The sequence below is a fragment of the Poecile atricapillus genome, chromosome 2 (genome assembly GCF_030490865.1).
Source record: "Poecile atricapillus isolate bPoeAtr1 chromosome 2, bPoeAtr1.hap1, whole genome shotgun sequence".
NCBI classification, from domain to species: Eukaryota; Metazoa; Chordata; class Aves; order Passeriformes; family Paridae; genus Poecile; species Poecile atricapillus.
The window spans coordinates 145,915,853-145,939,113 of record NC_081250.1 but is presented as its reverse complement, the minus strand read 5'-3'; the positions used below and the strand labels follow the sequence as shown (position 1 = coordinate 145,939,113).

The window sequence follows — 23,261 nt, the reverse complement described above, 5'->3', positions numbered from 1 at the left end:
AATTATATTAATAATATAGATATAATATATATATTATATTACATGGTATTCTATCAAAAGCCTGTGAGTGATCAGGAATGTCTAATGAGGCTTTTCTCCAGCTACAAAGCACGAGTGGGTTCTGATTTAGTGTATGCACTCACAGAATACACTACATGACTACTGTGTGCATATCATACTTCAGATGTTGCATTCATTAACACAAAGAAATGGCTGTAACAGGGTTTTTCTATTCAGGCTTTTAACAGAATGTTTGCAGGGTTCAATTCTCACTACTTCTGAGCAAGTTTATGCCCACAAGTCCTGCCTTCCAGCCTAAGCTGTAGGTTATTTGGGAGAATTTATGCTTCTGCTCCTCCTCCTAGGTGTCACAGTTTTCAGAGAATTGGAGAACAGTCAGGACTCGGTTCCAGTGGTTACAGAAGTCCCTCAGAAGCTGGGGACATGGTTACCAGATCTTTCCCCAAGATTAGTTTATATATTCTGCCTGAAGGCTGTTTCACTGTCATCTGTCTGGTAATACAAATCACCAGTAATATTCCCAAGAATTGTTTGTTGGTTCCAGATTCTTGATGGTTTTCCATTTTTAGGAGGCAAAATCACTCTCCTGTTTGAAGCTCCTTCCCTCAACAGCATCACAGCACTGGCATGAGTGAGGCTAAGATGCACCTACACTGGAGGGGGGAACACTCCAAGGAGGATGAGATGGCAAAGAGGGATGAATAAAGGAAGATTAATTTAGGAATGAATGAATGAATGAATGAATGAATGAATGAATGAATGAATGAATGAATGACAATATTTAAACAAAATACTTGCAGTGTATTCAGTAGAAAACCTAGTGTGGGGTCCCTTGGGAAAATGAGGGTATCGCTTCATAAATAGACACGTTGTAGTACCAACATGAGAGTGAGATCATCTCATACACAGACAAGATGAATTCTGCAATTTCTGTTGAAGTGCTTGCTTTTCAATTTAAACAGCATTTATTTGAATGGCACCTAAGGATAAGTAAAGACGAAATGAGTAAGAATATCATGCAGCATACCAAGTTGGGTCATTTCTCCTTGCAAGTGGCTTGACTTAAGGCAATTGAGCCTTTGCCTCATATTCCTGTAGGAATATGTTTCAGACGACGTTCTGGCTTTGTTTGTTTTTTTAAAGAGAGTTATGAAAAAGCAAACCAATAATTTTTGCACTAAAGTTAAAGTAATTAGCCTAGAATACTGGTGTCAACATAAATATGATTAAAAAGTGTAGCTACATGCTATGTAAACTATTGCTGCACAGAAGAGCGTGAGGAAAGCTAAACAACATGAGCACAACAGACATTTTAAATAGGGCTTGAGAGAAGAGAAAATTCTTATCACTTCAAAATCACTGCCTCAAAGCCAGTGAGTCTAAGCTGTATAAGTACTATTTAATCTACCTACAAATAAGATCTAATCATAGATGGCTGGGTCACTATCATTCTCCAAAGCAAGAGAAAACTTGCTAGCTCATTTGAGAACACGTCTTTTCTTTTTGTGCAGCTGGATTTTTGGCATACCATAGCTCAGCCCTGTTTGGAGCCTTGTAAAAATCACTTATCTGGGCCTATCAGTAGCCAAATGGAACACTGTGAACATTCCCGCTGGAGCTGCCAGAGAAATAACGGCTCCCTGGGGATTAACTTCGCAGTTAAAAAGAAAGCAAGCCTGTGTTACCACTGCATAATGGCCTTCATCTGTAACCTAGATCTGAGCTGGCTTCTTTCAAATGCTTTTTCACTATGCTATCAGGAAGGGAAAAAACCCATGCGGTTTGCAGGGAACTTCACAGGATCAAATGGTGCCCATAGGAGCCCACCATCCCTCCCCTGAGCCCTTTTGGAGGATGCCTGAGAACCAGGAAAGGTCTCAAAAAGCCTTCCTGGAGAGCAGTGAGGGGCAGTCCAGGGGGCAGGGAACAAGCACAGCCTCCTCATAAGGAAACAGTGTGAGGATAAGCACATCGTGTGCTCTCCTGCCCTGGTGTGTGGATTCAGGAACAGAACGGGGACTGTCGCTGCAGTTTCTGGTCACTATGCCTTTGAGAGCAGGAGCCACTCACAGGGCAGCCCAAAGTGCTGCCCACTGCAAACATCAGCACCTCTTCCTGACTTCTGCCAAGGGCTGGGTCTAAAATAAAGCCAGGGAATGTCACCTTAAAGGCCTCTGCCTACCAGGTTGTTCTGTGCCTAACAAAACATCACATCTCCCACAGCCACTTAGGGCTTTCTACCTAAAATATAATGCAGCTTTTCCTGCTGATAATCTTTCAAGTAAACTTCTAAAATGAAGGATGACACAGAGCCTGAGTCCACCAATGCTTGTGTGCAAAAATATCTTCCTTCCCATGGGACAGTCTGTTGGTAGAGCATCAGTCACATGTTGGAGCAGGAAGGAATAAATCCCTGAGCTCATCAACACTGAAGGCCAGGCAGTACAACAAGGGTACAACTGCACTGACCTCAAAAAAGGGCAGTGTTGAATTAATGTTGAGTAATTAGAAAATGATACCCCATTTATCTTGAGAGCTGTGGACTCCTGATGACTTGGACCACATTCTGACTCTTTGTGGGAGGTTTATCAGATGCAGAGTAGAAATCTGAAAGGTGACTTTAGACCTGGTCAAGGTAGGTAAGTTGGAAAGGGGAAACTCAGTTTAGACATCTAATGGAAGTGCTTCAGTTCAGAAAAAGCATTACTGTATAGTTAGAGAATTTATTAGAGACCAATCCCTCCTTTGCTCATCTAAACTGTTTATTTGATGTACTTACATCTATTAATTTACTCCACAGCACGCCCAAGCAGTCTGCCTGGTTTTACAAACTCTAAATCTAAGAAACATAATAAAATCCATCTCCTTACCTGCTCTGTGAGGAGCTCTCAGGTACGTGGTACATGAAGACATTTCCTCGAGAGGCAGCCCAGTGACTCGCCATGTTTATGATGGGACACGTGATAAACTGGTCACTGATAAAAAAGGAGGAGCAGAGAGCAGACACAGTTGCATAAAGGAAAAAAGGGAAGAACCCCCACAAGCAACAGACCTCTCTCTATCTCGATAGTTTTCTATTTCTAATTTTCCAAACCAGCTCATACGTCTGTCTTCAAATCAACTGAAGGAAAGCACATTCATCCTCTACAAGACTAGTACTACTTAGAGTTCACTAGAAGTGCTGCTTGATGGAGTGTTGAACAATGATAGAACAAAACAACCAGATCTGACACATAAAATATATCCTGGCAAAAAACAAAACAAAACAAAACAAAACAATCCCATTTTAGTCTAGTTTATAAGGGCTCATGCTTATAATAGGTTAAAGTTCTTTCTGGCACCACTAGGTTGTCAGGGCATCTAATAAGAGGTCTTATATATTTCCTGGGTTAAGGATCAATAATATAATTTCTGAATTTGTATCTGTGGGATTTCTGTAGAGTTTCCAGAGCTGGAAGAGGTAAGAGACCACTTTTGAAGGTAACCTGCAGGGCTCATCAATATGGAATTTCTGGTGCAATATATCTGGGAGAGAAAGATTAACCAATAAGAGTGCAATGAGAAAGTCAAATGATCAATTTAACACCAGGTCTAAAAGGTACAAGTCAAGCAAATGTGTCCAAACCTTCCTACCTTTCCCTTGCCCCGAGAGGTGGGGTTGGAATGTGGGGTAAGCAGTAGCTGAAAGAAGCACAAGCAGTTCAAGAGAAGAGAGGAGACCTCAGTGCAATTTATCTCACTGTGATTCCTCAAGGCAATGTTATTTACACATGGATCACCACTCCCCATCCCTCCTGTGCCTGAGGACTCAGCCCATGCTTTGGGCGTTTATCTACCTTTACCTAGATGAGTGCACACAAAGATATCTGCTGAGGAAGTGGGAGGTTTCAATTCTCAGTTTAGTGAATCTGAAACAGCAGCTTCTCCTTCAGACTTGGAAGGTTGAAAAAGAAAAAAAGACTGGTGCAAGAACGAACAGTGTCAGAGAAGCATAAAAGCACGTTGCTATTTTTAACTGGAATGGTTATGAAAGACACTGTTTGGGTAGCTATCTTGGTTCAGCAGAGTTTATTTTAAGCTCATCTGTGAGACCACAAGTTTTGGGCTGACTGACCACAGGGCTCTTTGACAGTTATGGTTGACAACACCCAAATGAAACAAAAATTACTGCTCTTCACATGCCTACCAGCATGGGGCTTTAGAGGAGCAGATGGTCATTGAAAACTAGGGAGTCTGGGGAGAGCAATAACTCTCAAGAAATGCTTTGAGATACATTTCACCATTTAAAATGGATTCTCAGTTGGCACTAGGGGAGGGGGTGGGGGTAAAAGTCAGCTCTTCTGAGGAAGTAGAAAAAAACTTAAATACATAGTAACCACAAAAATGAAACAGCTGTCTCTTACAGCCATGAAATACCAGGTTTAAAAAAAAAAAAAAAAAAAAAAAAAAAAGAAAGGAAAAGAAAATTAAACTAATTTTACACTTGGGAAAAAAATACCAGAAAATTGCATCTAAAACAAATTTAGAAGTAGAATTATTTTAAAACCACAAAATATGCACAATGTATGTAGTTTATAGCAACCACTTATGTTGCTTTATCACACTTGGTAATCCTGTTAAAACTTTAGCAGTAAATTCCTGACAAAAAACTTTTATTGGCTTACACATCTATGCTGGTAGTAAGTTTTTTGTTAAAAAGAAACAAAACTAACAAGAAAAATCCCAAAACCAAACCAACCAACCAAACATCAAAAAAAACCCCAGAACCAATCCCCTGTTTTCTTTACCATGTATGTGATACTGATATAGGTGACTCTCATTCTGTACCTACTGTTTCACCTCACTTTCTGCTGTTGGAGTAATTTCCAGAGTGTTTGAAGCAAAGTATTAGCAGATGCCTTGGTCTCACTACTCATCCTTTTCCTTTGCCAGGAATAAGCTGGCCACTTCTTCCCTTGGCCAAGGTATTTTCCCCATCTCATAAAAGAGCAGGTAACGCCTACATCCAGGAGCTGCTGAGCCTGAGGAGCTGCTGGTGTATCCCATTCCTGCTGGAAATGTGGAGTGCCAGCTCTTACAGCTTTTCAAAAGTCAGTGTTTGCACCACACTGAGTCCTGGGCTGGATGCCAGTGATCAAATGTGACAGCCCTGTGTTGTAACAGCTCCTTCCTTATAGAGGGATCTCTGGGTAGAAAGAATGGTTAAAATGTTAAGTCCTACAGTAGTTTATTGTGGCTTAAAACCTCACTGATCTAAAGAATTACCCCCCAGGGGTAACAGAGTTGATGGAAGGAGACTGAAGACAAGTTCTGGCTTTGATGCCCGCGAATCACAGTTCTTCTACTGCAGGCAATGGCCCCAGATGTCATGGTGATGGGAGGCCCATCCCTGGGACAGGCTACAGAGGAGGACAAATGTGGCAAGATGTGCGAGTTGATAAATGGCACAAAGCTCAGCCCACAACCCTCTGGCTTGTTTCTTCCATGACCTCACTGCACCAGCACACCTGGACCACCCAGAAACTACTGTCCACTTTTTGAGTCAGATGTTCCAAGAGAATCTTGGCTCCTGTTCATCTCCTGCTCCCTAAGGCTTTCCCAGAGCAATGCTCTGCAGCCCTGATAGAGGAATAAAAGGAAAACCCTGTCTCTGAGGTGTTGTGGAGAGGCTCACAGTGGGAACAAGAACACTGAGAGTGCAGATACCAAGAACCTGTAGCTATGATGTCTCAGCTCGGGACACAGGTGGAACATCTTAGACAGGCTCATTAGGATTCAAGTTACCGGTTTATAAGCTGTATCACATTAGAAAAGTAAAGAGTTTTCACAATTAATCTGCTCATAAAGCAGAGACAGGAATAGGGGAATAGTTTTTTGGTTATTTTCTGGAAAATCTGTTCCACTTAAACATTCAGTCCCTGAATTTGCTCAGAGGTAGAAAACAGGAATTTTTCAACTTCCACCTCCTAAAGGTCCATGCAGTGTTTCAATGCAGAGGATGGGAATGCATTCAGTGGAGGCAAGTTGCTCATTCCTCTGCTGACATGCAGGAGGTGCTGGACCTGTCCAGACAGGGCAATGGAGTAGGGAAGGTTCTGGAACACAGTCTGATGAGGAGCCTCTGAAGGAGCTGGGGGTGTTCAGCCTGGAGAAAAAAAAGCTCAGGGGGAACTTTGTTGCTCTTTACAACTGCCTGAAAGGAGGTTGTAGTGAGGTGAGGATTAGTTTCTTCTCTGAATTAACAAGCAAGAGGAAATGGCTTCAAGTCATGGCTGACATTGTGAATAAATGTATTTTGCAGGCTTCAAAATAAAAAAAAAAAAAAATTTAATTGCTGAAATCAAAGTTTTCAAATCTGACCACCAAGAAAAAGTATCTGACTGTGTAATTAGGGGACTGGGAATAGAAGGCAGACTATTAATTCTACTGTCACAGGGATGAGACAACTCAAGAAACTGTTGATGCACGGTGTGCAAGCAACACAGACAACTGTGACATGAAAATGCAAAAAGAAGCATTAGTAGCCTGAACTCAATATCCAGTTCTAGAAAGACTCGTCAAACTTCTCACAAGGCATAAAAATCAATTCAATTTTTGTTTTCCAATGCAATTAGAAACCTCAGAGAAAATGAAACCATATTCCCCATTTTCTGTTCATTTGCATAAGAATTTCTCAAGTTTTTCAGAATATAAATGCACACTTTAGATAAGCAAAACAAACCTTGCTCAACTCCAATCACACAGCTGTAGGAGGATGACTTTCTTACCGGGTGGCGTTTTCCAACGCCCTGGAAAAGGATGAATAATCATCAGTTGAGTGTTCCAGGGAGTAATACCACGTAGCTGCATCTTCAATGAATGAATTGGACTCTTCTCCTCCTAGAGAATTTTGCAGAGCCTGATAAAAGGCTGTTTTGCTGTTGGCTCTTCCTTGACTTTCTTCAAATTTCTGAGAAAAAAGTGCATACATGGAATTCAGAAACAAAACCAAATGATAATTTTTTTAGTGGAACAATGTAGGCTCAGATCTCCCTCTGCTGGAACAAGTCCTCTCTGCTGTGATCTCTAATTCCTATGGGATTGAGTAGGGTACAGTCCTACTTTTGCTTTCCCAATGCTGTCACCAATGAGAAATACTGGCTTCCTCTGGACACACTATAGTGCAGAGCCCCTGATCTAGTAGATCCAAATCATAGGTACCAAACTGTGCTGATGGATCTCTGATAGTACAGAAATCCTGCTGGCTCTCACAGAAGGGGTTTCCAGGAACAGTCCTCCACTGCATGTGTGTCCAGTGCTGTCATTCTGATGATCTCCATGAATAAAACTAGAGGGGAAAGAGGGAGTTATTGTTCTTTTCCTTTGAAAATCCCAGAAAGCAAACATGCTGTATAGACCATTTCATGGCTATGTCACTGCCTCTTCTGGGAACACCTACAAAGGAACATGACTGCTCCAAGTTCTGTATTTAGGTCCCTTCTGGAATAATATCTGCCTTAGACCTGGAAGATATTCATTCCTCCAAATCCCAATGCAGGAAAGAGCCATGATCTTCAAACTTCATAACCCCTGGGGCCTTTCAGAGAAACCAACAAGGAAATGCCCTTTTTCCTGAGATCTGAAACCTTTCCTAACATAAAGGCACGTTCCCCAGAGCAAAGTGCCCATGTCACAGGGACCATCTTCTACTCCAAACTGTGAACCCAAACATATTTTTACCAAACCTAAAGACTGCTGGAATTTTTCAACACATCGTTCCTTGAGGAAGTTTTCTATGTTATCAGTTGAAACTTTACAGTTGTTTTTTTTTTAAAAATTCCATTTCAGAAACAAAACTACTTCATGAAAAAAAAATAAAAATCTACCCTGAACTTTCTTATGCATCAAGTCCTTTCTAAGAGGACACTATACAGGTGCATATTGCTTGAAACTTGGGTAAGAGCTCCAGAGAAAAAGATCTAACAAACCACCTCTATTATTTTGGGCAGTCATTCTGATGCAAACTAGGCCAGTGTCTGCCCAGTTTAGTTACTGTAGATGCTTTACTTAATGTGTTATTTCGATGGCCCACAGCTGGTTTTCATCATGCTGCTAGAAGATCTTTCCACAACCTTATACAGAAAGTACAGATGGAATAATAACTTTTCAGTAGATTCACAGAAATGAAAGATGGAAAATAAGTTCCCATGTGCTGAGGCTGAGGTTTGTCCTTAGTATTCTAACACTCTGTGCATCTTGAATAAGTGACTTTAAGAGATTTGAAAACTCTACCAAGCATTCCAAGGTCCAAGAAGATCTTGGCAATTTTCCTTGTATTTTTAATAGATTCTTCTTTTGCTGGATTTTGGCCCATGCAATGTGAAAGAGTCATGTGGTGCCAGCTTTAGTAATACAGCTGTACTTTGAAAAAGATGGGGAGCTCACTCCTGTCACGTCACTTCATGTGCACAAATGCCACATATGAAACTGCACAGCACTCTTGCCTGCTAAATCATTCAGCTTAGAACCAGTAAGGACACGCATATATTCTTCTGCAGGAAATAGAAATGATCACTGAAGATCAGACTGCAAGTTCATTGAATTCAAAAGCAATTTTTCTATCACAGCTTCGGAACACATCAGTTCAGGTTGCTCCTAACCAGCAGAAGTATTGCTTTGTTTAGTTAACAATCTCTCATTTGAAGACTGGGATTAGAATTTGTGGGTGAGAAAAGATACTTTTCCATGTCAGAGCAAAGCCCAATCTCCTGAGTATAAATCAACTCATAAAAGCAACTTTCATGCATGGTTGGCTTTTTAAAAGGGATTTGTTAACTTTGTTAACAATTTGTTCTACTCTTGTCATGGATACTTAAACCAGAGAGAAACTAAGTGAGAAAAACCTTAGGGAATTGATTATGAACTTAAGAAGTGATCCATCACTGTCTCATCAATGGTCAAGTATCAAATAAAGGTTATAGTTGAAAACCACAGAGAAGAAGATGGATCATCATACACCAACATATGGTTAAGGTGACAAACTCCCTGTCAAATGTTTTTGTAATTGCTAAAAATTGGTGAAAATTAAGTTTCATGGAAAAGTCTTTGAATTAAAAAGAAAATCTAATACCAAAATCATTTGGTAGTTATTAAATACAGGAGGATAAGTTCAGGATAGGAAGTCCCTGAGCTGTGAAGTGCTAGAGGTTTGGAGAGTTTTTACCAGAAGTACCAGATTTGCTTTCCCTATTCTTACAAACAGCCTCTTTTAACCACTGCTGAAAACAGCATTTTGTGCTGAACAGCCCTTTGATTTACTCAGTGTGGTCAGCCCTAGGTATTTAATGTCAGAAGTCAATGAGAAGAGGCAGAAGGCTGGCTTGGCAAAAAAGGAAGGTGTATAGCCAGTTGAAGCAAGGTGATAAGGGAAGGATACAGAAATGCTGCTTGCCACTGTAGGGAGAGAGTTCATTTGGCCACAGCTCAAGTGGAGGGGAAACTGCCAGAAATGTGAGGGGCAATAAAAACTGTTTTTCAAATATATTAATGAAAAAAGGCAGTGTAGAAATAACATTGACCCTTTCCTGACTAAAGATGGTCACTTCCTCCACAGGGACATGGACAAGGCAGAGATGTTCAACACTTTCTTTGCCTCTGTCTTCAACACTGATGATGGACAATGAGGGCCTCAGTGCCCTGAGCTGGAAGACCATGACTGTGAGAATGATCAACTCCCAGTCGACTGAAATGGTGTGGGATCTGCTGCTCCAGCTGGATCCCTACAAATCCATGGGGCCTGACGGGATTCAGCTGAGAATCCTCAATGAGCTGGCTCATGGTATTCCAAGGTCTCTCTTGATGATTTTTGGGAGTCTTGGGAATCAGGAGAGGCCCCAGCTAACTGGAAGTTGATGAACATTGTCCCAGTTTTAAAGAAGGACAAGGAGGACCCAGGGAACTACAGGCCTGTCAGTCTCACTTCAGTGCCTGGTAAAGTTATGGAGATTATTCTGAAACACAGAAACACCTGAAAGACAGCACAGCTTCATGAGGGGAAAGTCCTGCCTATCAAACCTGATTTCCTTTTATGAGGAAGTAACCCACCTAGCTGATCTGGGAAAGCCAGTAGATGTAATCTCTTTGGATTTCAGCAAAGCTTTTGATGCTGCCTCTCACACAATCCTTCAGGACAAGATGTCCAGCTTTCAGCTGAGTTACTGTGATACATGATTGGTGAGCAGCTGACTGATGGGTCAGGCACCAAGGGGTGCATGGAATGGGGTGACATCAGGCTGGTGGCTGGTCCCTAGAGGGGTTCTGCAGGGCTCCATCCTCGGCCCAGCTCTTTTCAGCATCTTCTTTAATGACCTGGGCACAGAACTCAAAGGAAGTTTGCTGATGACACTAAATTGGCAGGGCAAGGCAGGGGAATGTCCTGCTCTGCTCTGCACTGGGGCTGCCTTACCTCAAAAACTTAGTGCAGTTTTAAATATAAAAATCTGCAATAATATAAACAATATGATAATTATATAATAGATAATAGATAATATACTATATATAGTATAGTATACTATATAATATATAATAATATAATATAGTAATAACATAATAATATAATGATAATATTATTCTAATATAATATAAAAAGGCAATATAAAAAAGATTTTAAGAGAGCATTCAAAGAAGGGTCACAAAGATGGTGAAGGGTCTGGAGGAGAAGGCATATGAGGAGCAGCTGAGGTCACTTGGTCTCTTCAGCCTGGAGGAGACTGAGGGGAGACCTCCTTGCAGTTACAATTTCTTTGTGAGTGGAAGTGGACAGGCAGGGACTCATCTTTTCACTCTCATGAACAACGACAGGACCTAAGGGAATGACCTGAAGTAGTGTCAGGGAAGGTTTAGGTGAATGTCAGGAAAAGGTTCTTCACCCAGAGGGTGGCTGGGCATTGGAACAGTCACAGCACTGAGCCTGTCTGATTTCAACAAGTGTTTGCTCAATGCTCTCAGGCACGCAGTGGGACTCTTGGGCTGTCCTGGGCAGGGACACAAGTTGCACTCAATCTTGAAAGGTCCCTTCCAACTCAGCATATTCTGTGATTCTACTGTATGATTCTATGATTCACTGTACCTATGTACGGATTTCTGCGGTCTTCAAAATGCCCCAAAAACTGCAATTTTCTCAGAATAATTTCATATATATATATATATATATATATATATATATATATATATATAAAATATAGCACTGTGGGGCCCTCAAGACATGTTGACTCATGAAAGAGGGCTCAGGCAGAGATGGATGATAAAGAGAAGATGGTAAGATGGTAAGGATTTTAATCCCTCAAACAGCACCAAAATAGCACAACCTGAAACAATTTCTTAAGCACTGCTTTGGCTACAGTATAATTTAAACATCTGACTTAAAGATAATAGCCAAAATCAAAACAATGTTAAAAGTAAAATTCATTAAATATTAAAAGGACAAAATATTTTAACTTCTGAGAAACATTCAATTCAACCGATTTTCCATGTCCAACATATGTTCCCATTATAAAATATATGACCAAGGAACAATTTTCAAATCACAGTAGATACAACAGCTGCTACCAGATTAATAGAAACAGCTGCACATCATGCAAAATAATTTTGCTGACTTTTAAAGAGGCATTAGGAATTGGCCTCAGAGTTATAATGGGATTTTCTAAGTAAGTATTTAAGAAAATTATTAAAAGCAGCAGGTGCACTTCTTTCTACTCTTCTGATGATTCAAAACCATAAACTGCCTAAATAATGAGTTAAATACTGCTTACTGTTCTTGTTGCTGCAGGATAGCTTATGGAGCATATGAGTGAAACTGGCCCAGGGTTTCACTTAAAAGGAAATTGTAGCAGTAGGCAGACCAAATATTTACATCTTCCAAGGGGAAAAATGTACTTTTCCGACAAACTGGAACAGTGATAATGCTAACAGTGCACGTACAGATCTTGGGCTTTAAATGGCTTTTGACAAACACTGTCACAAGAGATGGTGAAAGACCTGCCACGATTCAGCAGAGTCTTCCAAGAATTCTAACTAGTTTTGATATGAAGTAAAGAGTTCAGCCCATTCTCCTCACTGATGGCATTTATGGAGACATTTCTCCCCTGGTCATTACAATAAATATACACATATCTACCACCTGTTGTATATTGCTGAATACCTTTTTCCATAAAGAAATTAACTGACTGTAATAAAGTGCAGGATGGTAGTTCTCTTTGCTTAACTGAGGTAAATAAACTAGATTTCTATCTACTTATTCCCCTATATCCTGGGTTTGGGTTCTGCATCCAACTAGATTATACTAAGGAGGAAAAGAAAAAGAAAATAAATACATGAATTACAGCCTCAGTCTTTCACCAAAATCCTCGCAATGTGGAGATTACATAGTAGGTACTTAAGAAGTGGAGGATACAGTCTGGGCTATACTGACCTCCATGCATATACAGATGAACACAGACATAGAGCAGCATGAGTGAATCCATAAATGTAATGCCATTAGGTCCTCCCGCCTGAGCATCACATATAGGACAGGGACAAAATTTTGTCCAGTTGGGAATTGAAATCAACATTTTTAGAGGTTTCTGCTCAGCTGCCCTAATCTATGACTGCTCAAAGCTAATATTCCCTGAAGGTCTGCCATGGGAATTGCAGTGAATGGGTTCAGGCTTAACCACTCCATATGTCACATATTAGTGCATTATGGTGCCACTTGCCATTCCCTTAACAAACTCTGCTTTGTTTCTCACTTAGTTTCAACCTTGTGATGGCTGCACTGAGGATGAGGAGGAAGTGCTCCAGGAAGTGATGAATCTGTCTCAGTTCACATGAATAAGCATTTCAGTGAATGCCACAAAATGGACATTTCATGGGCATACTCTCTGCTGCAAACTGAGAGACCTCAGCCTTTAATTGTAAGCAAATTGCACATAAATGTTTTGCTAGCACATGAGTGGTACCTTCTGTCTTACTGATACATTTTTAATAGCAAAGACCTTAATAGGCACAAGTGCAGTGTTGCAGTGGGAGTTCAGAGACACCCAGTGTAACCCAAGGCCAGTAAGATCCCACAGAATAACATGGTGCCAACTGCATTTTCCACCTTCTGGTCTGCTTGCAGTCTAGAGGTTTCTCTCTCACTTCTATGTGAGGAGTGTGAAGAGTTTATAACACTTACAACACTTACATGCAACTTCAGTCTAAGGTGATAAGCTTTCCATCATGTCTCAAGCTTGCTTGCATCCAAATGGCTAAAAGTGTCTCCTTACCATTTACATGATCAAAACTAAGAGAAATCAGGATTACTAGAGCAAGTCCTTGACTGAATTGCCCAGCACAGTTATTCCCAAGAACTGGTAGAGAAAGTCAGTAGGAGTTAAATGTTTTTACCCCTCACTCTTCACACTCTCTACACTGAAATCATCAATCCTAAAGAAGATGGAAATTAGGACTTTGCCAGTTCCATGTGCTTGCCAGAGCACCTTTTAGCTATGTTTATCTACTGAAATACATGGATGGATCTTCTCTCTGCAGAGCAGGAACACAGACAGAGGTGGATTTTCACCCCAGGGAGGTTTGGTTCCCTCTTTTTAGAACAGATTAAATACTTTGGGCATTGTCAAAGGCAAACTAGTAATTATGCCTTGGTTCCCCAAGTCCAGTTCAGTACTCTGTCCACCAGCTAAGTCTTCCCACACTCCTTAGTGTACCAGTAAAACCAGCTTTGGCTATTCCTAGAGAGGTGTAAGTAAGATTTACCTCAAAGGAACCCTTAAAATTAGTAATGTAGATGATTGGGATATGACATGGATTGTCTCAAGTCTTTGAGGTCTATTGTGAGGAGAGGACATTTAGCACAGGTTAAAGACCTCTGGTGACATTTATGACAGAGGAAATGGGGCACAGACTTCCAAGTAACAACCACCATTTGCACTAGTTTTTGTCACCATTGCTAAATATATCTGTGGCTTATCCAGGATTCATCATCAGACTGACTGCAACCATACATGGTCATGGCTGGCACATAGAAATGCTGCTGAGGACCTGGAGAATTAAAGTTCTGAAGCAGCTCAGTGATGGAAGAAGCATTACACTTTCCCAGCAATTAATACCCTGTGTTGAAAAGGGAGAAATCAGGAAAATTCAACCTTGCAGCAAGTCTTTAAGAAAACAACCCAGACAGGTATAAAGACTGGTCAAAGCATTCCTATTCCCTCAAGTCCCAAAAACCTGAAGCCACAGAAAAATAGCCATAGAGGAAAAAGTGCATTAAAAAAATCATCAGTAGATATGACACTTTCTTATGGTTGAGTTGCACCAACTTACTGAGTTCCCTTCCAACCTTATTTTCTGCAAGCCTTTAAATAAAAAAGATATTTCAGATTTTATTTTTGGACAGGTAACATTTTTCTGCTAAACTCTCAGTTGCAAGTGTTTTTTCTTTTCATTTCAAACTGACCATGCTGGGATTTAGCACTTGTGCCTTTCATCAACACCATGATTTGTTGCAAAAATTTTAATACAACATGGAATTTCATCTCAATTTTGCAAACAACTGTCTCATGCACAAACAGTGGTAAAGGAAAGAATTTCACTTCCTAATCTTCATCACAGGACTTGTAATGAGGTCACTGAGGTTTTCTCCTCTCTCACAGGGTCTGGATCATTATCTGCAGGCCTCTTCTGTCATCATTATCTGCACTATCTTCTGTGCCTTTCTCCTATGACTTTCTCTTGAAATTGATTCCAAATGAGAAAAATATATGAAAAAAGAGAAGGAAAGTTCTGATAGAAAGTAAACAAGTAATATGAACTTAATTCAGGTGGACCATTAATTCTGAATTAAATTGGTCCATGTGCTATTGGCTACCAGAAAAGAGAATCTGGGACTGACATTTCACTGCCTTCTAAGAGGTGAAATCCACAGAGTTATTGTAAGATATTGCAAGCATGGACAAAATTATTTTCTTTTTTCACCAGTTTCAGTAAGGAAATTTAGACCACACATCAGGCCAGTGCTGCTCTTTATTACAGTTAGGCCATACTCACAATCATCTTTACAAGAAAATGTACTTCTAGGAGACAACAAAGGAAAACAAACCTCAAATTCTGACTTAATCCTGCTGCACATTGAAGAAATTTATAATCAAGTTGCTTTTTTCTTTGTGAGATACTACTGGGATTGAAATATAAATAGGATTTTAAGGACAATAGAACATAAATACTAAATCACTTCTGGTCTCTTACCTTTTCCTATCTCCCACAGAAATATTAATCAACAAATATTATTATGCCATTAGTCATCCTGACCAAGACTGGCCAGAGAAGGACAATGCATTTGCATATTTCTATGGAGCATAATTCACAACTTGCAGAAATCAGAGAGCATCTCTCCAGGCTGCATATGATTACTGTTGTCACTGTAATGACTGTGATACCATCGGTTCATTAACAGTGAGTGTCTTCCTACCTTAATTGCCTTGGCTCTGCTGATGAGACCATCTTGCTGAGCACTTCCAATGAGCAGATCTACTTTCTGAAGCTCAGGGCGCTGCAGGGCTTTAGCCAAAGGTTCCCGGAGGTAAATTCCATCCATCACTGGACCCCAGTATTGGAATGGGCCACTTATAGCTAGAAGCTATGTTGGCAAAAAAAAAAAAGAGCAAGAATTGTGCCATTAATTCAGCTTACCCTTTAAATTCTATTTTATTTATGCTTAGTTCAACTGATCTGATTCCCTTCAAGTGAACAACTGACCAGGTAATATAAGTGCAAGCTTATATTATATATATATATCGATAGGAAACAATGATTTTGCTGACAGTCTCAGTAGGAGAAACAAAGTAAAGAGGCCAAGAAAAATTATAGTCTTTTAGTCACATAAATGTTGTTTTAAACTAAGGATTGACTCCATGCTGGTCCTCATTAGAAAACTTATTGCCAGTAAGTGTTTTAATTTGTGGGTAAAGGATCCATCTCTAGAATTATTTATACTGCAGCTTTCACAAGCCTCCCACTTCAAATACAGAATACTGACATCCCATCCTGCTTTGGTTTCTGCATAAATTCTGTTATTAAAGCTAGAGACATTTGACTCTCCTCTAGAGTAACACCCAGTGGCAGGCAAGAGGGAACTGAAAGAAGGCAAAAAACAATATTTAGATTTTTTCAGAGGACATGATTAAAGCAGTGTAAGAGGAATTTAGTCTAAAGGAGAATCAAACTGTGAGTATTCATAGCTCAGAGCTGGATGTCATTGACAACAACTTCCTTCCACCAAAAATAATCTGGTTCCTCTTCCACAAGGATTCAGACTAAATTATTTTTTAAGCTTTCTCACAGTTTTGTGTGAATGGAAACTTTCTGATTCCTTGCCAATGGCATATGTTTTCTACGTTGTACCTTAGTTTGAGCATCATTGAGGACACGAGCAGGCAACTGGCGAAGGCAGGCTACAATTTCCTCACTGGTGGATGAAGGGCATCCCACATCTTCAGCCAGGGCTGCTGCTTGGGTCTGTGCTCTCCTTGTAGTAATTATGGATGCTGGAGAAAAAGCTGAACCTCCCTAGAAAAAAAACCCACAATATCAGTCAACATATGTTGTCAGAACACCTGGTTTCCTGGTGCAGGTAAAAAAGATGAGAAGCAAAATCTGTCCATGTGCAGAATGTAAAACCCTGGCTTTTAAACTAAAATGAGTTCTAAAGATGAAAGTGAAGTTAGGCTGTTCTCAGCTCTGCCAACGGTTATTTTGGAAAATTCTAAGTGTCTATATTATATCTCTAACCAAACCACAAACCTTCCCAAAAACTTTGGTGGAAGGAGAAATATTGAGACAGAAGCAGATATCAAGAAGGTGCTGTGAGGTACATGAGGGAAGGGAGAGCCCATCTTACAAGGGGAGAATAAATGGAGTTTTACCACAGCTCTGATAAACAAGAACTGAGAGCAGGTGTGATGTCCACAAAGAGCTGTTTCTACCTCGGGACAATGCTGGTACAAGGACAAATGAGCATGAAGTATTCACATTGAGTGTAAATCCACTTTGGCTAGAAACCAAAGATAACTAGCACAAGGCTCTGGAAGTGCTATGAGCTGAGAAGTAGGAGCAAAAGACTAAAGGAAACTGCAGAAGATTAACCAGGGCATGAAGATCAAAACCAGAGCACAGGCTACAGTCCAGTCTCCACCCCAGACTCTTCATATTCTTCCTACAGCTGTGCCAATATAGCAAATGTTCTTAACAAGAAAGGATGGCACAACATTTTTGAGTAAACATGAAAACTACTTGTTGACAATGCAGATAAATTCACTTGAATTTGATAAGATCTGACCTAGAACAGAAAGGTTGGAATAGCTCTGACATGGTTCAAATGACTAATTTCCAAACATTTGCATCAGTTTACTGATAATAGATGCTAAAATTAGCTTCTGTCCTCTAAAAAACCCCACAACCTAGATGCATGATATGAAAGACCCCGATCTATTGAACTGATTAACTTAATTTTTACTGAATTTGTTCAAAGCATAACTACAAGTCTTGACAAGCAAGCTAAAAAGAATCAGGAAACAAACAGCAAATCTTCAAATTGAAATTGTCTCAAACCTCTGAGCCCAAAGAAATCTCTGAAGCCTTGGCCAGCACCCAGGACTTTTTTTATATTTCAAACAAGCAGAGCCATTGATACTAATGGGATACCATTGCTCACAACTAGAGAAATTGGTTTCCAAAAATAATGAGAAAGAGGTTATTGTTTGGATGCAGAGACAGTCTCTTTAGCTCACTGCGTGCAGAATTTCCAGTGCTACTACCCTCCTGAAAGGTTTCTCTTATTTTTTAACAGATCTGGAAAGCAAGCACTGTTATTAGCTTAGTGATTGAGATGAAGATGGTTGCAGATAAGTAAAGGAAAAACCTAATTTTTTAATCTGGGCCACAGTAAGGGCCACCTTGAGTTTCAAGAAGAATGAAGAAATAAACTCCACTTGGTCTTATTGTTCACTTCCACACTCAATTTTGATTGAGAACTCAAGTGAGCAATGGGCTTTATCCTCTCATGGGATTTGCAGTGGCCTATTTTGTGTTTCTAAGGCACGATATTTGCCAGCTGCTGACTAGGTGCACTGACTCAGCTGATCATGAGGGAGAAAGAAAAATATCTTTGATGAGACTGTCTGGTCTGTGGGTGGGTTCCCAGCACACAGAGTGAGAACCAGGTATTTTAACCTGGCCTTTGGAAGGGCATGTTCATCAGGGCTATGATGAGTAAGACTAGAAAAGGGATAACACACCATGGCAGCTTCCCTCAGAAGAGGAGCTTCCTTGCATTTTATGAAAAGCAAGGAATTATGAGCCCCCTCAATACAGCAGAAAAATTAAATCCAGGACTGCACAATATTTGCCCACTAATCTGGCAAACATATTCTTCCACATCAGATCTGAACGTGCTCAGCATACTTTATCAAGTGCCCAGTACCTTCAAATGGCATTCATTTAAAACAAAGCAAATCAAAATCATAACAAATTAAAAGGCTTCAGTTCCCTGAACTCCAGAAGTTTCACAAATTTTGAAAATGTCAGTTTCTGTGGAAATTCTGAAGTTGCCCTATGAAAATGCCAAGTTTGGTAGGGAAAGAGTACTGAAATCAGATGATACATGGAATCCAAAAATTCACTGGAACCAAGCAACGCATCCTCGTGTGTGTGAACACATTTCCTCCCGGAGAGTCTAAAAGCTATGCAAAGTTACCCTGTCTTGGGTATCTACACCCTGAAAGATTGCCCTGAGGTCATGTATTGACTAAAACAAAGACTGAAAAAGGTTCTGGATAGAAATGTCCTCCAAGTTCTCTACTGCAGGGACAGAACTAAAAGCCTGGGCAGGCAAATGTTCACGTCAGAGCATGGGATGTGTATGGGCTGGCAATAGATACAGTCAAAGCTCAGTAAGTAAAACAAAGCCCCCAAACTTCTGCAAATACATTTCTGAGGGGAGAAGAGCTTGTCAGAGCCTCAGTCTGGCTGTGGATATTTTCTTTCTGTGAGTGGTTACAACAGGTTTATTTGCTATTTATTCTGTACTTTTTTTTCCATTTTCCATGTTTGCTTTCTTTGGTAACACCCATATTCAGGAAACAAGTCTTGCATCTAGGGTTTGAAAGAGACCAAATCTTTGGGATTTGAAAGAGATGGGGTATCTACTACTTTCAATCATATTTAATTTTTACTGGGACTGGAAGCATGGGATAGAGAAACACAAGGCATTGTTCAAAGAATATTTGAAAACAATACCATTATGTTTCCTTTCCAGGTGCATCCAAAATATGTTCCAGGCTTAAGAAACGTGGCTCCTCTTAGGGTAGAAATTATGCAAGCAAAACTGCGCCAGTTCTCCATTTTATAATTTCACATCAAAATTCAGGGTCGCTGTTTCTTCATTATTGCCAAAAAAAGCCCCTTCAGGAACAAATAAGTGAGAACAGAAGCTGGCACTGCTCAGAACTAATTTTCTTTCTTTTTTGAGCCTGCAGGTATCACATCAAACAGAAATCTTCCCTAAACACTGAATCCACATTACAGGTAGGCTCAGGACATAGAGAATAACAGAGCTACACTTAGCAGTTCTCTCTTTTCCTATAAAACTGTAATTTATTTGTGTGATTAATCCCAGCAACCAGTAATGGAGACTTGTGTACTTTAAAAAACAGGACCACTTAGGCAGAAGCAGAAATAGTGGAGGGCCTGTTTATTTCCATTGCATGACACCCATATTACCATCAACATGACAGAATCATGAATCAGAAAACCAAAAATCATGAGATCAGCTCAAGAATAACAAACACTGTGTTCTTTTTGTTACTCCTCTGTTTTTTAATTCTCCAGGAATTCTCCTGTACCTATAACACAAGAGCTAAAAAATTCACTTTTAAAACTAACAAGTGATATCTTCAGATATCCCAGAAGAGTTGTTTTTTGAAAGTGAATCTCTAAAAAAATTACATATACAATAAAATTTAGTCATTAGCCACCTTGTCATCACTAGGGGATTTAGAAGGGATTTACAGGGAACTGAGCCCACACACACTTCTTGTTTTAGCTGTCCTTGCAGATGGACCCACAACAAGGGGGAAGAGGAGACAGAGGAAGTTCCATTGATATTTTTGACACTGACCCAGTCGAAAGTGTTCAAAAGTGCTAAGAAGAAGTAGTTGTAGCTTTGTTACACAATCCACAACCACATCATTACACTGCTCTCCAAAATCCATAGAATAGGAGGAACTTTACAGTTTTGAGCAACACCACCTACGGCAACAAGTGATGGCAATGAAAATGGGAGGCAAAGCCTTCGGTACTATTTAGTTGAGGGACCAGGAGCTTTGTCAGTATTTCTTCATTTGCTTTTTCAGTATTAGGGGTTCAGCTACACAGTAGAAACTCAAACACCAGGAAATGTTGCAGCTCACAAAGGTGAGAAGCAATGAATCAGTACTATGTGAACTCTCACTTAGTTATCAGGCTGTGACTGGCTGAGTGAGGCTGGTGCCTCTTGCAAACTTTTATTTTGGGACATCATAGCTCAACAGACTTTCATTGGTGCTATCCTGGCCATCCCAATTCTACCTCCACGAGCTCTTGCTGCTGTTCTGATGAGTTGATATAAAATAATATATAGACCTGTGTTTGGTTTGTGTGGCCACGTTTTGGTAGTGAGGGAGCCTAAATTAAATAATTGCAGTATTGCAAGGAAGAGTGAGAGTGGAAAATCCCAGATGGTCATAATCATGCTTTCCTTCTCATTATCCTGCTCTGTTTAATTGGTAATAAATTAAACTAATTAAAATAAATTAGTTTAATTTCCCTCTCTGTGATGGTAACCAGTGGGTGATCTCTCCCTGTATTTATCTTGACCCATGAGAATTTCATTTTATTTTCTCTCCCCTGCCAGCTGAGGAGGGCAGTGACAGAGGAGGTTTAGTGGGCAGCTGGTCCAGCCAGAGTCAACCCACCACACTGTATTCTGTATCTTTGTCTCACAACATATCTGGAAAAGACAATTGCCATATAAGCTGCAGTGATGAATGTCTTTTAATTCCTCATTTTGCTTGGAAGCTCACTTCTGCAAAACTTTTCAAAAATTATTCAGAACACATCTAATGATTAGAAACGTCACTGGAACTAGATTTTATCACCAACACTCTACAAACCCAAATGCAGCTTCCTCTCCTCACATCGTGACCTCTTGTTTTTTCCAAACTGACGTGAAAATGAAATTCTTTCTTGAGCCACATTGTCTGAACACATGCACTCCCTGCAAGTGAATGCAGCTTCTCTGATGGCTGCAACCAAAGCAGGCTTTCTGTGAGCCATGCTATAGGCAATGCAAACAGCAATTACAGTAACACCACCCAAAAATGAGATCAAAAGACATCTAATGCAAACAGACAGACCAAGGAAACGTCCTGAGAATTCTACTTTCCCAAACGAGCCAGCTGCACAGCAATATTTTATTTGTTAAAAATAGGCACTCTCCAGGCTCAGATGCACACAGTTCCCAGCCAGAAGTATCTGTCAGACCATCTGGTTTGACCTCCGGGATAGCCAGGGCTCTTCCATTTCCTGACTGCTGAGCTCAAGTGCTTCCTATCACTTAAAACACGGCTTGTGTTTCACAAAGCCTGATCTTGCATGAAGCATTTAAACTGGGCTCAGAGACACAGAGAAACAGATACTGCAGCCTTCTCCTTGGTAGTCTGTGCCTAAGGATAATCACTCCATGGACAGGCAACAGCACTTTATTTCTGTTTGAGGGTGTCTTCAGTTTCAGTTAATGCCAGATTAAAGATACTGCTTAAATCCTGTTTTTTCTCCCCACAAAAATAAGCAAGCTGCACCTAAGGGACCACTGACTCACTTTCCAAATTAGTTTGGGAGGTTATTCTTTAACAGACTGGATTTAAAATATTTTCAGAAGTTGTTTTCAATTTGGACCCTATTTGTTTCTTTCTTGCAGGGTTGTTTTCTAATGTTCTTCACTGTTTTTCCTTAGGTATCCAATATCAAATAGTGACAAGTGCTTACAAGACAACAAGGTTTCAGGGCTCTGTGTGATGACATTAATGTCATTTTTCCAGGTTTTAATGAAATCTGGCTTCAAGAGCCTGGAGAAATAGAAAGATTTGGGAGCAGCTCAGGGAGTCTCTGTCACAGCTAAGACATTTGGCTGGCAAACACCAGCACAGGGGGTGTAACAGGGAACGGTCAGGTCAGTCCAGCAATGGAAGGGGAGACTGAGAAAGAAACATTTTTCCCTCCATAATTGTCTACTAGACTGTAATTTCCATATAAAAATGGGGGGAAGGCATGAGTTCTCTCTCTTATATCAAAAATAACATTTTGAAAAAGGAAGATTTCTTTTTCATATATCAGCCTTTGTAAACCCCTCTTTGCTGACATCAGAGGCAGCCCTGCAAGGACAATGTTCCTCTCACAAGTGACTCACAGAGTGCCTGTGTCAGGTTAGTGACCTGAATAACAGGATATGAATATTTCTAAGATGACATATAAAGCCCCACTTAATTCATACAAGCACTTTCTTCCATTTAGATGTTAACACTACCTTATCAATTATCCTATTTGAAACAAGGTATTAGCTAAATGCACCAAAAGGGCAAATCAGCTCTCATCATTGCACAAGAGCAGACAGCCACAAGCAACCGGCAGCAATTACATGGAAATGGAGAATTCTGTCTACTGCCCTCCACTACAAACTCATCAGTTCCTCTACAAGCACCCATACAAACAGTGCCTGAGATTTACTGTGTTCCCAGCAGATCATGTTCTATCAAGCAAGTCCAATTTCTCCTTAAGTGTGACCAATCTCTCCTGCTCAGTCTGAGACCTGTCCCATTCCCAAGTGCATCTTAGGATGTAAGCTTACTTCTTGTAAAGGCACTGAGTCCATCAGAGGCAGCCTCGGGCAGAGGGTGGTGAGAAGGATCAGGAAAAGGCTCTGCCTCTGCCTACTCCCACATGCACACACCCCCCAATCCATGATATTTTAGTAATTCCAGAGACACTGTTCATCAGGTCAGTGAGTGTCATTAATGGACATGCATGCCACATCCTTGGATTTGAAGAAAGCAAGAAGGTCCTAAACAATCAAAATATAACTGGCCAGGGTAACCATGGAGCTGTGCTACAGACTGATTAGCTTATCAATTTCC

At 40.4% G+C, this 23,261-nt stretch overlaps 1 protein-coding gene across 1 annotated transcript in view; it reads right to left on the bottom strand.

Moving 5' to 3' along the window:
- Positions 1-23,261, bottom strand: part of TG (thyroglobulin) — a 146,078-nt gene that overhangs the window by 14,061 nt on the left and 108,756 nt on the right. Inside the window, exons 42-45 of the mRNA XM_058833014.1 lie at positions 16,438-16,602; positions 15,506-15,673; positions 6,789-6,970; positions 2,892-2,996 (exon numbers count right to left, since the gene is read on the bottom strand). Of these exons, the coding sequence (XP_058688997.1) occupies positions 2,892-2,996; positions 6,789-6,970; positions 15,506-15,673; positions 16,438-16,602 (620 nt within the window). The remainder of the gene's footprint in view (positions 1-2,891; positions 2,997-6,788; positions 6,971-15,505; positions 15,674-16,437; positions 16,603-23,261) is intronic.